At 46.5% G+C, this 18,294-nt stretch overlaps 1 protein-coding gene across 5 annotated transcripts in view; it reads left to right on the top strand.

The window, feature by feature from the left end:
* Positions 1 to 18,294, top strand: part of GAS7 (growth arrest specific 7) — a 675,298-nt gene that overhangs the window by 485,939 nt on the left and 171,065 nt on the right. For all 5 annotated transcript variants that reach the window (XM_063960779.1, XM_063960781.1, XM_063960778.1 and 2 more), the window contains exon 4: positions 8,245 to 8,330. In XM_063960779.1, coding sequence (XP_063816849.1) covers positions 8,245 to 8,330 — 86 coding nt within the window. The remainder of the gene's footprint in view (positions 1 to 8,244; positions 8,331 to 18,294) is intronic.

The following is an 18,294-nucleotide window of genomic DNA, read 5'->3' as shown; positions in this document are numbered from 1 at the left end:
GGACAGTAAAATTGTCAGGTTTTAATATAATTATCACTTTGTCCTGGTTTATGATGAATTGCCTGGCGGAATTTTTGAAAAATAAATTTTTCACGTCCAAAGGAATTATCAAAAAAAGAGAAATGTGTATCAGTAAGGCTAGCATATTTGTTTTGTGTGGGTTAAACCATACATCCCAACTGTCCCTATTTGGGTCTGTTTTTCAGACACCTGAGGAGGGAAGGGTAGGGGAGCATACATCACTGCTGTTCTACACAGCACAGCAGGTGAATGCTACTGTAACTGCACATCTAACCAGTGCAGGGAGGTGAGCCTGGGGTCCTGCTGCTTGGCGAGAGCTGGCCACACCCCTATAGTGCGGAAAATGGGGTAATGCCTGTATTTGCCAAGGCCATTCCCCGTCCACTCGAGGCCACACACCCTTCCCGGGTGCGCACGCCAAAAGGTACATGGGGGGCCCTTATTTCTAAGTACCAGGTGTTGGAAGGTATGATAAAACCAAAATATTTAACATATAATACCCATTTATGCAGCATGCATAGCGAGAGTGTATATGTGTTGAATGTTGTAGGTGCGTCTCATCTCTGCACTGGCGTATCTATAGTGGCAGCAAGGTGTGCGGTGCACACGGGTCCCTGGATCCAGGGGGTCCCACACACTGCACACACTGCACCCATTTAACTATACTCGCTTCTCTGTCGGCCGGGTGCTTGCTGAAGGAAAATGGCCGCTATTTTCTGTTGATTCGCAAATGTGCCATAGAGATGCCCCCGGGAACGCAGCGCAGGCGCCATGTTCCCGGAGACCTACATATTCGACACTGGTACAATTGCAGTTTACTACACCACTGGAGAGGAGGGGGCCCAATCGGAGACTGCACACAGGCCCCCACCTCTCTTAAAGCACTTGTGCGTCTGTTTACTTGGTTTTCAAAATTAATATTGGCATGATGTGGCAGTGCAGTGGCACTGGGCAGTGTTCAGGGTCAAGAACACCAGGGGAACATTCGGGGAAACGCAGCATTTTTGGAAGTTTGACTGCACTCCTTTTTCTGACATCTTTGTTTCAGCTCAAGGCATGCTGGGTGCTGTAGTACCCTTGTAATAGAAACTTCTACAGTGATATTTGTAGACTCCTGGTGCCTGTTTACTGAAAAGATGGCACAGGGGGCTACAAACCGATATGAACCATAGCCTAATCTTACGGTTTGTTACACTGTACAATGCAGCATCAAAGGTACGTAGGAAAGCAACAGCTCACAAAATAGTTTGTGGCTTGACGTGCCTGTAGAAGGCATGATTAGTGCATTAGTTGTGCCATCCTCCAACCTCCAGTTCCAGGTGTATGTCACAAATCCTCCTCATTACCTGGAGCAGGAGGTTGGAGTATGGTACTAGTTATAAACTAATCACACTTTCTGCATGCATATCAAACTACACTTTTTTTTGTATTGTAGGTGGTTGGCCCCACTGGAGATTTCCCCAGAATCAGCAGTCTAGTTCAGCACTGTTTTAGTAGGGATCCTGTCAGGATCCCGGCGGTCAGGGTCCTGGCAGTAAAATGGCGACACCAGATCCCGACACGTCTCGGAATGCTGGCACCGGGGCAGGGGCCTTAGGTTTAGGCTGCGGGGAGGAGGAGGGTTAGGCTGCCTGGGAGGGAGGGTTAGATTTAGGCTGCGGGAAGGGGGGTTTAGGTTCAGGCACCACCACAAAGGGTTAGGTTTTCTGTGGGGTGGAAGGGGGGGATTAAGATGCGGGAACGGAGGGATAGGGGGCCATAGGGGGAGGTAAGTATACTTGCCTTCCCCCTGTCAAGATTCTTGCCGTCAGGATGTTGTGGTCACTATTCTGACCGCCAGCACTCAGAACCTAACCGATTTTAGTATATGTGGTGCTTACCTTATGGAAATTGGTTCTAAAGGGACTGGAAGGGGTTGCACACCAGTAGCAGCCGGTGTGAACAAAGGGCTTTACTCATCCTGCTCCCTGATGATGGAGAGTCTGAAGGAACGGTATATGCTTTAGACCAGTAACTGCCAACCCGTTGCTTGCGAGCTACCGGTAGCTCACCGTAATATATTTGGTAGCTCACAGAGCGCACGGGCTTCGGCTGTCACTGGAGCTGCTCCCTTCAGTTCTAATATGGAGCTGGCGGATATCAAAGCTCATGGACCGGCAGTGGCAGCTCCTAATTGGCTGCTGGACTGCAAGCTCTGATTGGCTCATGAGCCGCCACCATATTTCAAATGGCCGCTGGAGAGTGTCACCGTGCGCTCACCAGACTTTCAGTGAGGGGCAGGTGAGGTGCGCGCTGCGCTCTTCTCCCCTCCCCTCCTCACCCATCCCTTGAGAAAGGAGCAGCAGTGGCAGTAGAAGCCAGAAACAGTGAGCACTGCTGGGGGCATTATGTCTGGCACTGCTCCAGGGAATGACATCTGGCACTGCATGGGGGGCATTACGTCTGGCACTGCTGGGGGCATTACGTCTGGCACTGCTGGGGGCATTACGTCTGGCACTGCTGGTGGCATTACGTCTGGCACTGCTGGAGCATGAAGTCTAGCACTGCTGGGGGCATTAAGTGTTTTTGGCACTGCTGTGGCATCACGTGTATCTGGCATTATACTGGGGGCATTACGTGTACCTGGCACTATATTGGGGGTTTTATGTGTAAGGTGCACTACTGTGGGCATTATGCGCAACTAATATATAGTTGCGAGGCCACACCAACTTTCACAGGAGCGCGTGCACATTTAGGGGAATGCAGATAGGGATTACCGGCCCTATCCATGAGCAAGCAAGAGGCAGCAGCAGAAGGAACATTTATTATTATTATTATTATTATTATTACAGGTTGAGTATCCCATATCCAAATATTCCAAAATACGGAATATTCCGAAATACAGAATTTTTTGAGTGAGATAGTGAAACCTTTGTTTTCTGATGGCTCAATGTACACAAACTTTGTTTAATACACAAAGTTATTAAAAATATTGTATTAAATTACCTTCAGGCTGTGTGTATAAGGTGTATATGAATCATAAATGTATTCTGTACCTAGACTTAGGTCCCATCACCATGATATCTCATTATGGTATGCAATTATTCCAAAATACGGAAAAATCCCATATCCAAAATACCTCTGGTCCCAAGCATTTTGGGTAAGGGATACTCAACCCATACCTCCCAACATTCTGTGGGCTCAAAGAGGGACTCCTGCGCCCCCCCAAAGGGGGCGTGGTCTAACCGAAAGGGGGAGTGGTCTCGCGGCACTGCCGCGATCGCGAGTCATGCCCCCATTTTTCATCACTAAAGGGGTCATGACCAGCGCTCTGTGAGCCGCTGGCATGCCCCCTCTCCCTGTCTTCACTGAATAGACGCTGTGCGCATGCGCACAGCGTCTATTCACCGCTGCTCTGCTAAGCAGAGCAGCGATGACAGGAGCCTCCCAACTTCCCCTTCCACACTGCGGGACACTGCGGACAGCGGGACAGTCCCAAAAAAACGGGACTGTCCCGCGAAAATCGGGACAGTTGGGAGGTATGCTCAACCTGTATTAATATTATTATTAGTCAGTTTTTATCTTTTAAAAATTTTAGTAGCTCTTTCAGAGGTTTCATTTTTCTCAAGTAGCTCACACCCCAATTAAGATTGGAGACAGGGTCGGACTGACTCATGGAGGTACAGCGAAACCCCCAGTGGGTCACACTGCCTGGGCATCCACCCCCTCCTCTGGAATCCTCCACATTTGTACACTTGATTATACATCATACATCATGCACAATGTTACATTATACTGCACAGGACTATGGTGTATTTTCTACAGTGCATTGATGTTATTAATCTGATACATTGTCATGTATGTACTAGCAGTATTTACCATATATAATATTTATCAAGGGGCCCAGACCATGCATTAGTGGGTCCCTACCACTGCATTTCCCCAGTGGGCCCTTCATGTCCCAGTCTGACACTGGTTGGAAACCACTGCTTTAGCCAGTCTGCTAGATAATGTATTTATTAATCGTAGACATAGAATAGAGGTACAGGTTGAGTATCCCTTATCCAAAATGCTTGGGACCAGAAGTATTTTGGATATCGGATTTTTCCATATTTTGGAATAATTGCATACCATAATGAGATATCATGGCGATGGGACCTAAGTCTAAGCACAGAATGCATTTATTTTTCATATACACCTTACACACACAGCCTGAAGGTCATTTTAGCAAATATTTTAAATAACTTTGTGCATTAAACAAAGTGTGTGTACAACTACATTCACACAATTCATTTATGTTTCATATACACCTTATACACACAGCCTGAAGGTAATTTTAGCCAATATTTTTAATAACTTTGTGCATTAAACAAAGTGTGTGTACATTCACACAATTCACTTATGTTTCATATACACCTTATACACGCAGCCTGAAGGTCATTTAATACAATATGTTTAATAACTTTGTGTATTAAACAAAGTTTGTGTACATTGAGCCATCAGAAAACAAAGGTTTCGCTATCTCACTCTCACTCAAAATTCCGTATTTTGGAATATTCCGTATTTCAGAATATTTTGATATGGGATACTCAACCTGTAATATCTTAAAAATATTACCTCAATATTGGCAATGCACGTTGCAGTATCACAATAGATTTCAGGCAATTTTCAACAAATATGGGGAGTAATTCAAACCTGATCGCACCTCTGCGAATTTGCGATCAGATAGTTGCCTCCCAGACAACGTGAAAATCTGCCTCGTGCAAGTCTGCGCATGCCTTGCAAAAAGTTTTGCAAACACCAGTCAGCTGCAAATCCGTTCGCAGCTCACCATCAAATGATTTTTCCTGTCTGTGCAGTTTGTGCGTTGCCCAGGACCTACTCCTACACTGCGATAGAATCAGGCTGATCAGGGCCGGAGCTGACGTCACACACCCTCCCTGAAAACGCTTGGGCACACCTGCATTTTTCCTGACACTCCCAGAAAATGGGCAGTTACCACCCCAAACACCCGCTTCTTGTCAATCGACTTCAGTACGCCTGGTGATCAAAAAAAGACACTGGACTTTTTCGCAGTTTGGCCTCGCTCATGCGCATTATGATCCGTATGCATGCGCAGTCGACCGATAATCGGCAGCCTTGTGAAATCGCAAAAACAGCTATCAGGTCTAAATCAGGCCTAAATGTTTGTAAAAGAAGTTGGACAATGATTGCATTACCATAACCAGTATATCACCATCTGACAAGACTAATGGGCCCTAAACACTGGAAGATAACTCTGAACAATATGATCGTTCTCATTCATTAATGAACGTGAACTCGTTCATATCGTTTAGTGTGGAAACACCAACGATGAACAATGCGCGGCCCCGCACTCGTTCATCGTTGGTGCCCCGTCACTTATGCATGCAGGCCAATATGGACAATCTCTTCCATATTAGCATGCACTGCTATGGAGCCGGGTGATGGGGGAGTGAAGAAACTTCACTCCCCCTGTCACCTCTCCCCCGCCGCCAGGTCGCCCACCGGCCAAATTGGCCATCGGGCAGCTCGGCGGTGGGTCAACAAGTGTGTATATATAGGGCCCATAACTTACAGGCTTGCATGATACTGGAAGACCTTTTGGACATTATTGCCATAGCCAGGCACTCATATCGGGCAGCAACATGGGCCTTTTGTGTTGTCAGCTTATAGGTCTACTTTGTTAATTTGGGGCTAGTTTAGAATTTGACTGTGCTGTATGCAGGGGCGTTTCTAGAGAGGAGGAGGTCCTTGTGCAGGCTCCGTCTGGGCCGCCTCCTCTCTAGCCAGCAGCGCTTAGGGGACTGTAGCGCTGTCCCAGAGTCTACTGCGCATGCACAGATCTCAGGGAAAATGGTGTGGTGGCCATTTTCCCAGTGATTTGTCTACTGCGCATGCGTGAAACAATGGGAAAATGGTGCTGTGCCATTTTCCCAGTGATTTCTGCAGCGCTGCTGCTGTGTCACGGGACTCCTGAAGGTAAGTAATAAAAATAATGGGAACAGAGTGTGCGGTGTGGACCCCCTGGACCCTGGGGCAGTGTGCATTGCACACACTGCACCCATTATAAATACGCCTGTGACTGTATGTACTCATTACTGATTCAGAGCATTATTATGACTCCTGACGTACAGTAAACCTGATGGGTGGCAATTGATATGCCAGCTGTCGGAATCCCGGCGCTCAGCATACCAGCGCCGGAATCCCGACAGCTGGCATACCGGCAACTATTTTCCCTCTTGGGGTGTCCACAACACCACAAGAGGGAGAATAAATAGGTGTGCCACCATGCCATCAAGGGGCTCTTTTGCACTCGCTCCACTGCCGGTACACAGGCGGTCGGGATCCCGGTGCTGGTATGCTGGGCGCAGGGATCCCAACCGCCGGCATACCATAGTACACCCAACCTGACACATACTGTACGCTAATTATGCACAAATGAACACATATTGAGATACTTCCTTCTGAACATACTGTATGCATGTAAATGGGATTTACCATATGTGCATCTTTTCCTGCCTATATTCCAGTCATATATTGTAACTAGCTCTGTGTGGTATAATGGTTATCATTACTGCCTCACAGCACTGAGGTCATGGGTTCAATTCCCACAATGGCCCTAACTGTTTGGAGTTTTTATTTTCTCCCCGTGCTTGTGTGGGTTTCCTCCAGGTACTCCGGTTTCCTCCCACAATCCAAACATATGCAGGTAGGTCAATTGACTGCCAACAAAATTAACCGTAGCGTGAATGTGTGCGTGTGTACATCTGATAGGGAATATAGATAGATTGTAAGCTCCACTGCGGCAGAGACTGATGTGAATGGCCAATTATTCTCTGTAGAGCGCTGCAGAATATGTGTGCGCTATATAAATAACTGGTAATAATAAATAAATAATCCTCTTAACCTACAAACATGACAAAAGTGCACTTATTTTCTAAACCACTTTAATCGGATGAGTACATACTATACTGTAGCACTAAGGGGCATAGTCATTATCCATAATTTGTCACAATTTCTACATTTCCCAGGGAATGTAGAAATTGTGACATTCGTCAAACTTTATAGTTTGAAAGAGAAACTGTTTGCCATCCTGAGATGGTGAACAGTTTCCCGATGCTGCAGAGACCCCTCCCGCTGTGTCCTCTTACCTACTGCAGCCTTTCCCGGCTCCCAAGCAGTCCTCCTGGTAGCTGGGGGCATGGAAGCGGTCACTGCAGTGGTGGCGGGAGACTGATACCGGCATCTTAATGTGGCTGCTTTTCTTAGCTGGGGGGGGGGGCGCACAGGCTTCGGCAGTGGCTTCCGGTCAGTGGCAGAGAGGCAGCAGGGGAGCAATCACTGCGGACATGAAGAAGCGCTGGACAGTGGGGGAAGCCTGTGGGGACACTCACAATAGACTGTGGGAGAGGAGGGGAGCGATCACTGGGCAGACACGACAGGGAGGGGGAGAGCAGGCGAGTATCACTTTTCCGAAAAACTGTCTTCAGAAAAAGACCAGTTTATCGGAAGTGATCATTTTATAATGGGGCAATGATGAATTATGAAAAAATTGTAAACGAATACAATGAGAAGTGAAAGCTAAAAATTCTCATTGCACAATTTTTTTGTTAATGAATATGCCCCTAAATCATACAAAATAGTTTCAGAGAGAAACAATCGACTATATGCTGCTTCTAGGACAATTATTTACCTGTAATCGACTAGAACACACATTGCTTCTCTATGAATTATTATTATTTTTTTTAACAGGTATTACATATAAATAATTTCTCAGTAATGGAAGCTCCCTGTTTTTTTTCCTACAACAAAAGCCTGTGACTTCTCCCTATCAGACTCTCCAGCACTCTGCAAAACTTCAGACAGGCTCTCAAAATCTGTTTCTTCAGCTCTCAGCCTAAACCCTCCCTTTCTAACTTGGAGCCCTGACTCACCTCACTGTGTCACCCTTGTCTGCCGGCTCTATCAAATTCATGCTACATGTTCCAGTCAGTGCAAACATTTGTGTTATGTGGATTTTATACGCACAGTTGGGTTTTAAGTGTCTAGTTATCACTGGCAATTGGAAACGCTTCCTACCCTTGCTAAATGATAAATAGACCCCTTTCCCATGCTATGTATCAAAAACAAATGCATCATAATATACAGTTAAAAAAAGAAAAAAACAACATAAACTCTCCTGTTCTCTTTAAATGTTTTATCTAATGTTTGCTGTATTTTCAGTAAATGGATTCCATTCGTCAGGTTCTCCTTTACATCAGCAGGAATCTGGTCATGTAAACATCCGAAAACCCAACAGTGACCCCCAGGTGAGTGAGACCTCATTTTATATGCTCCACTGTAGCAATCTCAGCAATACTTATAATATGTATAGTATACACTAGAGATGTGCACTTGAAATTTTTCGGGTTTTGTGTTTTGGTTTTGGGTTCGGTTCCGCGGCCGTGTTTTGGGTTCGACCGCGTTTTGGCAAAACCTCACCGAATTTTTTTTGTCGGATTCAGGTGTGTTTTGGATTCGGGTGGTTTTTTTTTAAAAAACACTAAAAAACAGCTTAAATCATAGAATTTGGGGGTCATTTTGATCCCAAAGTATTATTAACCTCAAAAACCATAATTTCCACTCATTTTCAGTCTATTCTGAATACCTCACACCTCACAATATTATTTTTAGTCCTAAAATTTGCACCTAGGTCGCTGGATGACTAAGCTAAGCGACCCTAGTGGCCGACACAAACACCGTGCCCATCTAGGAGTGGCACTGCAGTGTCACGCAGGATGGCCCTTCCAAAAAACACTCCCCAAACAGCACATGACGCAAAGAAAAAAAGAGGCGCAATGAGGTAGCTGTGTGAGTAAGATAAGCGACCCTAGTGGCCGACACAAACACCGGGCCCATCTAGGAGTGGCACTGCAGTGTCACGCAGGATGGCCCTTCCAAAAAACCCTCCCCAAACAGCACATGACGCAAAGAAAAAAAGAGGCGCAATGAGGTAGCTGTGTGAGTAAGATAAGCGACCCTAGTGGCCGACACAAACACCGGGCCCATCTAGGAGTGGCACTGCAGTGTCACGCAGGATGGCCCTTCCAAAAAACCCTCCCCAAACAGCACATGACGCAAAGAAAAAAAGAGGCGCAATGAGGTAGCTGTGTGAGTAAGATAAGCGACCCTAGTGGCCGACACAAACACCGGGCCCATCTAGGAGTGGCACTGCAGTGTCACGCAGGATGGCCCTTCCAAAAAACATTCCACAAACAGCACATGACGCAAAGAAAAATGAAAGAAAAAAGAGGTGCAAGATGGAATTGTCCTTGGGCCCTCCCACCCACCCTTATGTTGTATAAACAGGACATGCACACTTTAACCAACCCATCATTTCAGTGACAGGGTCTGCCACACGACTGTGACTGAAATGACGGGTTGGTTTGGACCCCCACCAAAAAAGAAGCAATTAATCTCTCCTTGCACAAACTGGCTCTACAGAGGCAAGATGTCCACCTCATAATCATCCTCCGATATATCACCGTGTACATCCCCCTCCTCACAGATTATCAATTCGTCCCCACTGGAATCCACCATCTCAGCTCCCTGTGTACTTTGTGGAGGCAATTGCTGCTGGTCAATGTCTCCACGGAGGAATTGATTATAATTCATTTTAATGAACTTCATCTTCTCCACATTTTCTGGATGTAACCTCGTACGCCGATTGCTGACAAGGTGAGCGGCGGCACTAAACACTCTTTCGGAGTACACACTTGTGGGAGGGCAACTTAGGTAGAATAAAGCCAGTTTGTGCAAGGGCCTCCAAATTGCCTCTTTTTCCTGCCAGTATAAGTACGGACTGTGTGACGTACCTACTTGGATGCGGTCACTCATATAATCCTCCACCATTCTTTCAATGGTGAGAGAATCATATGCAGTGACAGTAGACGACATGTCCGTAATCGTTGTCAGGTCCTTCAGTCCGGACCAGATGTCAGCATCAGCAGTCGCTCCAGACTGCCCTGTATCACCGCCAGCGGGTGGGCTCGGAATTCTGAGCCTTTTCCTCGCACCCCCAGTTGCGGGAGAATGTGAAGGAGGAGATGTTGACAGGTCGCGTTCCGCTTGACTTGACAATTTTCTCACCAGCAGGTCTTTCAACCCCAGCAGACTTGTGTCTGCCGGAAAGAGAGATCCAAGGTAGGCTTTAAATCTAGGATCGAGCACGGTGGCCAAAATGTAGTGCTCTGATTTCAACAGATTGACCACCCGTGAATCCTTGTTAAGCGAATTAAGGGCTCCATCCACAAGTCCCACATGCCTAGCGGATCGCTCCGTGTTAGCTCCTCCTTCAATGTCTCCAGCTTCTTCTGCAAAAGCCTGATGAGGGGAATGACCTGACTCAGGCTGGCAGTGTCTGAACTGACTTCACGTGTGGCAAGTTCAAAGGGCATCAGAACCTTGCACAACGTTGAAATCATTCTCCACTGCGCTTGAGACAGGTGCATTCCACCTCCTATATCGTGCTCAATTGTATAGGCTTGAATGGCCTTTTGCTGCTCCTCCAACCTCTGAAGCATATAGAGGGTTGAATTCCACCTCGTTACCACTTCTTGCTTCAGATGATGGCAGGGCAGGTTCAGTAGTTTTTGGTGGTGCTCCAGTCTTCTGTACGTGGTGCCTGTACGCCGAAAGTGTCCCGCAATTCTTCTGGCCACCGACAGCATCTCTTGCACGCCCCTGTCGTTTTTTAAAAAATTCTGCACCACCAAATTCAAGGTATGTGCAAAACATGGGACGTGCTGGAATTTGCCCATATTTAATGCACACACAATATTGCTGGCGTTGTCCGATGCCACAAATCCACAGGAGAGTCCAATTGGGGTAAGCCATTCCGCGATGATCTTCCTCAGTTGCCGTAAGAGGTTTTCAGCTGTGTGCGTATTCTGGAAACCGGTGATACAAAGCGTAGCCTGCCTAGGAAAGAGTTGGCGTTTGCGAGATGCTGCTACTGGTGCCGCCGCTGCTGTTCTTGCGGCGGGAGTCCATACATCTACCCAGTGGGCTGTCACAGTCATATAGTCCTGACCCTGCCCTGCTCCACTTGTCCACATGTCCGTGGTTAAGTGGACATTGGGTACAGCTGCATTTTTTAGGACACTGGTGAGTCTTTTTCTGAGGTCTGTGTACATTTTCGGTATCGCCTGCCTAGAGAAGTGGAACCTAGATGGTATTTGGTAACGGGGGCACACTACCTCAAGAAATTGTGTAGTTCCCTGTGAACTAACGGCGGATACCGGACGCACGTCTAACACCAACATAGTTGTCAAGGCCTCAGTTATCCGCTTTGCAGCAGGATGACTGCTGTGATATTTCATCTTCCTCGCAAAGGACTGTTGGACAGTCAATTGCTTACTGGAAGTAGTACAAGTGGTCTTCCGACTTCCCCTCTGGGATGACCATCGACTCCCAGCAGCAACAACAGCAGCGCCAGCAGCAGTAGGCGTTACACGCAATTATGCATCGGAGGAATCCCAGGCAGGAGAGGAATCGTCAGAATTGCCAGTGACATGGCCTGCAGGACTATTGGCATTCCTGGGGAAGGAGGAAATTGACACTGAGGGAGTTGGTGGGGTGGTTTGCTTGAGCTTGGTTACAAGAGGAAGGGATTTACTGGTCAGTGGACTGCTTCCGCTGTCACCCAAAGTTTTTGAACTTGTCACTGACTTATGAATGCGCTGCAGGTGACGTATAAGGGAGGATGTTCCGAGGTGGTTAACGTCCTTACCCCTACTTATTACAGCTTGACAAAGGCAACACACGGCTTGACACCTGTTGTCCGCTTTTCTGTTGAAATACCTCCACACTGAAGAGCTGATTTTTTTGGTATTTTCACCAGGCATGTCAACGGCCATATTCCTCCCACGGACAACAGGTGTCTCCCCGGGTGCCTGACTTAAACAAACCACCTCACCATCAGAATCCTCCTGGTCAATTTCCTCCCCAGCGCCAGCAACACCCATATCCTCCTCATCGTGGTGTACTTCAACACTGACATCTTCAATCTGACTATCAGGAACTGGACTGCGGGTGCTCCTTCCAGCACTTGCAGGGGGCGTGCAAATGGTGGAAGGCGCATGCTCTTCACGTCCAGTGTTGGGAAGGTCAGGCATCGCAACCGACACAATTGGACTCTCCTTGTGGATTTGGGATTTCGAAGAACGCACAGTTCTTTGCGGTGCTTTTGCCAGCTTGAGTCTTTTCAGTTTTCTAGCGAGAGGCTGAGTGCTTCCATCCTCATGTGAAGCTGAACCACTAGCCATGAACATAGGCCAGGGCCTCAGCCGTTCCTTGCCACTCCGTGTGGTAAATGGCATATTGGCAAGTTTACGCTTCTCCTCCGACAATTTTATTTTAGGTTTTGGAGTCCTTTTTTTACTGATATTTGGTGTTTTGGATTTGACATGCTCTGTACTATGACATTGGGCATCGGCCTTGGCAGACGACGTTGCTGGCATTTCATCGTCTCGGCCATGACTAGTGGCAGCAGCTTCAGCACGAGGTGGAAGTGGATCTTGATCTTTCCCTAATTTTGGAACCTCAACATTTTTGTTCTCCATATTTTAATAGGCACAACTAAAAGGCACCTCAGGTAAACAATGGAGATGGATGGATACTAGTATACTTATGGATGGACTGCCGAGTGCCGACACAGAGGTAGCTACAGCCGTGGACTACCGTACTGTGTCTGCTGCTAATATAGACTGGATGATTGATAATGAGATGAAATCAATATATATATATGTATGTATATATAATATCACTAGTACTGCAGCCGGACAGGTAGATAATATATTTATTAGGTAATGATGACTGATGACGGACCTGCTGGACACTGTCAGCTCAGCAGCACCGCAGACTGCTACAGTAAGCTACTATACTATAGTAGTATGTACAAAGAAGAAAGAAAAAAAAAAACCACGGGTAGGTGGTATACAATTATGGATGGACTGCCGAGTGCCGACACAGAGGTAGCTACAGCCGTGGACTAACGTACTGTGTCTGCTGCTAATATAGAGTCTAGACTGGATGATAAATTATTGATAATGAGATGAAATCAATATAATATCACTAGTACTGCAGCCGGACAGGTACTATATATATTTATTATGTAATGACTGATGACGGACCTGCTGGACACTGTCAGGTCAGCACAGCACCGCAGACTGCTACAGTAAGCTACTATAGTAGTATGTATAAAGAAGAATGAAAAAAAAAAAACCACGGGTAGGTGGTATACAATATTATATATATATATATATATTATATACAATGATATATATATATATTAAACTGGTGGTGATTGATTATTAAACTGGTGGTCACTTCAGGTCACGTTGCAACTTGCAACTAGTACTCCGAGGCCTAAGCAGACAATCACAAAATATATTATTATACTGGTGGTCAGTGTGGTCACAACAATGGCAGTGTGGCACTGACTCTGGCAGCAAAAGTGTGCACTGTACGTTATATGTACTCCTGAGTCCTGCTCTCAGACTCTAACTGCTCCCCACTGTCAGTGTCTCCCCCACAAGTCAGATAATACACTTACAGTCACACTATCTAATCTATAAATATCACTTCAGCAAGTAGTATAGTAGTATACAGTATAGTAGTACTCCTCCTAATAATGCTCCCCAAAATACTGTGTCTCTCTCTTCTCTAAACGGAGAGGACGCCAGCCACGTCCTCTCCCTATGACTCTCAATGCACGTGTGAAAATGGCGGCGACGCGCGGCTCCTTATATAGAATCCGAGTCTCGCGATAGAATCCGACAGCGTGATGATGACGTTCGGGCGCGCTCGGGTTAGCCGAGCAAGGCGGGAAGATCCGAGCCTGCTCGGACCCGTGTAAAAAAACCTGAAGTTCGGGCGGGTTCGGATTCAGAGGAACCGAACCCGCTCATCTCTAGTATACACGAAAATAACTCCAAGTTCTGTGAAAAATAAAGTTGATCACTGATACTAATGTCATTTTTTCAAGCTGCGCTGTACTATCCTGATGTTCCATGTATGTATGTATGTATGTATGTATGTATGCAGAGGTGTTTCTAGAGAGGAGGCCCGTGTGCAGGATCCGTCTGGGTCCCCTCCTTTCTAGCCGGCAACGCTGTAGCTTAGGGCGCTGTCCTAGAGTCTAGAGCACATGCGCAGATCTCCAGGAAAATGGTGTGGAGGCCATTTTCCCAGTGATTTTCCTACTGCACATGCACAAAACACTGGGATAATGGCGTCGCACCATTTTCTCAGTGATTTCTGCAGCAGCGCTGCTGCGCCGCTGGACTCCGGAAGCTATTACTAATAATAATGAGTGCAGGGTGTGTGGTGTGACCCCGGGGCCCTGTGTGCACCACGCACACTGCACCCTTTATAAATACGCCAAGTCCTGTGGTGCCATATACTGTCTTGAATATTTACCATGTTCTGCTGTACATTATGCTACATTCTATTGCATTTTTCCACTCTATGCTGCTTTGTGAGTAAATAATATATGCTGCCCTTTCTTACCTGGCCCAGAACTCGAAGAAATTTCAGAGCTTTCCTATTTAGTGGCCAATTGAATTACACACAAGCTGCTGCTGTAATGGCTTCTTGGGGCGTGTTTCTGGCGCATTTCTGCTCACAGGCCATGGAGTTGCTAGCAGAAATGAGCTCCTAAGCTGCTTCTGTGTAATTGAACCAGTCCCTGGGCTGGGTACACACTAGGGGTATATTCAATTAGGGTCGGATCCATTCAGACATGCATTTGTCGGAATGGATCTGACAACCCCTATTCAATCTCCTCTCAATTCGACTTTTAAAAAGTTGAATTGAGATGAAAGATCCAGAAAAGGAGAGGGGGGAAGCGCGGGGAGACCAGCGGCGACAGCCATGGGCAGACGGAGGAGAGCAGCGCTACAGTAGCGCTGCAGGAGGATGTCACACAGCCGCCAGACTTCACAGCAGTGTCCACCTGGCTCCAGCAAGTGTGACCTTACTTGCTGGAGCCGGGTGTGAGACATCCTGCTGCAGCGCTGTGCTGTAGCGCTGCTCTCCCCTGTACGCCCACGGCTGTCCCCCGTCTCCCTGCGGCTCCCCACCCTCTCCTCCTATGGGTCCCACATCTCAGTCCGACATTTTTTTATGTCGGACTGAGATGGTCGGAAACGGGGCCAAATCCTGACGAATTTGGCCCCGTTTCACTCAAAAGTACGTGAATCAGCAGCTATACCGCCGATTCACGTACTATTCGACAAGTCGAATTCCACGACTTGTCGAATAAAAAACTACCGTCTTTTCGACAGACGGCAGTTTTCGACCCTAATTGAATATACCCCTAGAACAGTATCTTCACGATTTCTCATATTGGTACAACTAGGCTGACCATATTATCCCTTTAACCTGGGACACTCATGAATTACACAGGTTCTGTGGCTGCATAAAACCAGGTGAAATGCAGGCTTGTAGTCAGCCAGCCACAGAACCTGTGTAATTCCTGAGTGTCCCAGGTTAAAGGGATAATATGGTCAGCCTAGTACAACAAATCTTCAGTGTGTATGCCGATTGCACGTTCCCCTGGGTTGCATATAAGATCTTCTGGCCAATCAGACCATATCGTATGCGGGACTGTGTAGTGTAATGAAGGGAGGAACGAAGTACAATGTTCATTACACTGCCTAGTGTGTACAGGCAATCTTGTGCGGACTGGAGTGAAGGAAATTTGTCCCGACCATCCGCAAGATTGCCTGTTGCCGTAGTGTGTACCTGGTGTAATTAGAAAAGCTCTGAGATTACTCATTGTAACCTTAACCTGCTGCTATTTTTGCATCTGTTATACTACTGTACTGTATATGCTTTTCTTTTTTTACTTGATATGCTTTTTGCCTTGTACTGCATATACTATTTTCTCATTTGCCTGTTTTTTTTGCCATTTGACTAGTACATGGAGTACATCACGTGAATACTGTTATACTATGTTCTTTCTCAGGTCATACTGGAAAGTAGAGATGAGCGGATTCGGTTTTACTCGGTTTTACTCGGTTCTCAAAACGGCATCTTATTGGCTATCCAAAACACGTGACATCCGTGAGCCAATAAGATGCCGTTTTGAGAACCGAGTAAAACCGAGTAAAACCGAATCCACTCATCTCTACGAAAGTACACGTCTTTATACCTATTGTGCAATACCAGTAGTATGAGAGTTCCACAAATAGTAAAACACTAGGGGGAGAATTAAATTACACGCGAGCTGCTGCTTGTGACCTCCCTCTGCATGCATGGGCCCATCGATTATGATAGGTCACTTCTTCGATACATATCCAGCAGCTAACGTATAGACGAATCAGACCCTTGGCATGAAATTATTGTTTGAAATAAATTTTATATATTTCTGCCGATTTTAGTGGGAACTTTAAACATGGACATTTTTTGTTTGTGGAACTACCCCCTAGGAACCGCCCAGGGTTATGCATCGAGTCACTGACCAATATGAAATGTCACTTACTGTAGCCTTTCCCAAGTGTTGCTTATTATCAAGTTGAAAATCATAGTATGGATTTATGAGTGTATAAAATGATTTTGTATGGTTTATAAAACTCTACTCACATATCTAGTATTCACCATAATGTACAATACACAACAGCATTGTAATGGGGGAGTCATTTTGCTTACATGAGCCTCTGCCATTTCTTGTCGTGGACTAACGCCAACCAGTCCCAAAAGGAGAGACACACATCTGCTAATTGGGCAACACTTGTTGGCAAAACTGAAAGCGTTTTTGCCTGCAGATGAGTCCTGTTGCCAGTCAACATGAAATATCTGCACACAAACATGCTGCTTGATCCATGAAAAGTTAAGGTCCAAAACCGCTAATTAGTTTGTTACACTAAATATTTCAGTATAAGAAACATGATAATGAATGATACATTCAATAACTCTAACTGTAGAACTACAGTCATTTATGCAGCACTTTGGCACCCAGATTTGGCATTTGTTCCACTAATAATTATTACAAAAAAAGGTAGTAAAATAAATATTAAATGATTGCATACAGTATAATGTATAAGCCATTGCACACTGAAAAGAATTCTTGATTCATAGATAAAAACATATATATATATTTCTCTATCGTCCTAGTGGATGCTGGGGTTCCTGAAAGGACCATGGGGAATAGCGGCTCCGCAGGAGACAGGGCACAAAAGTAAAGCTTTCCGATCAGGTGGTGTGCACTGGCTCCTCCCCCTATGACCCTCCTCCAAGCCAGTTAGATTTTTGTGCCCGGCCGAGAAGGGTGCAATTCTAGGTGGCTCTCCTAAAGAGCTGCTTAGAGAAAGTTTAGCTTAGGTTTTTTACTTTACAGTGAGTCCTGCTGGCAACAGGATCACTGCAACGAGGGACAGAGGGGAGAAGAAGTGAACTCACCTGCGTGCAGGATGGATTGGCTTCTTGGCTACTGGACATCAGCTCCAGAGGGACGATCACAGGTACAGCCTGGATGGTCACCGGAGCCTTGCCGCCGGCCCCCTTGCAGATGCTGAAGTAAGAAGAGGTCCAGAATCGGCGGCAGAAGACTCCTCAGTCTTCTAAAGGTAGCGCACAGCACTGCAGCTGTGCGCCATTTTCCTCTCAGCACACTTCACACGGCAGTCACTGAGGGTGCAGGGCGCTGGGAGGGGGGCGCCCTGGGAGGCAAATGAATACCTATTTTGGCTAAAAATACCTCACATATAGCCTCCGGAGGCTATATGGAGATATTTAACCCCTGCCAGAATCCGTTAAGAGCGGGAGACGAGGCCGCCGAAAAAGGGGCGGGGCCTATCTCCTCAGCACACAGCGCCATTTTCCCTCACAGAAAGGCTGGAGGGAAGGCTCCCAGGCTCTCCCCTGCACTGCACTACAGAAACAGGGTTAAAACAGAGAGGGGGGGCACTAATTTGGCGATATGCTTATATATATTAAGATGCTATAAGGGAAAACACTTATATAAGGTTGTCCCTATATAATTATAGCGTTTTTGGTGTGTGCTGGCAAACTCTCCCTCTGTCTCTCCAAAGGGCTAGTGGGTCCTGTCCTCTATCAGAGCATTCCCTGTGTGTGTGCTGTGTGTCGGTACGTGTGTGTCGACATGTAGGAGGACGATGTTGGTGAGGAGGCGGAGCAATTGCCTGTAATGGTGATGTCACTCTCTAGGGAGTCGACACCGGAATGGATGGCTTATTTAGGAAATTACGTGATAATGTCAACACGCTGCAA

The sequence above is a fragment of the Pseudophryne corroboree genome, chromosome 3 (genome assembly GCF_028390025.1).
Source record: "Pseudophryne corroboree isolate aPseCor3 chromosome 3, aPseCor3.hap2, whole genome shotgun sequence".
Classification (NCBI taxonomy): domain Eukaryota; kingdom Metazoa; phylum Chordata; class Amphibia; order Anura; family Myobatrachidae; genus Pseudophryne; species Pseudophryne corroboree.
Note: the sequence above shows the minus strand (reverse complement) of the source record. Positions and strands in the feature narration are given on the sequence as shown.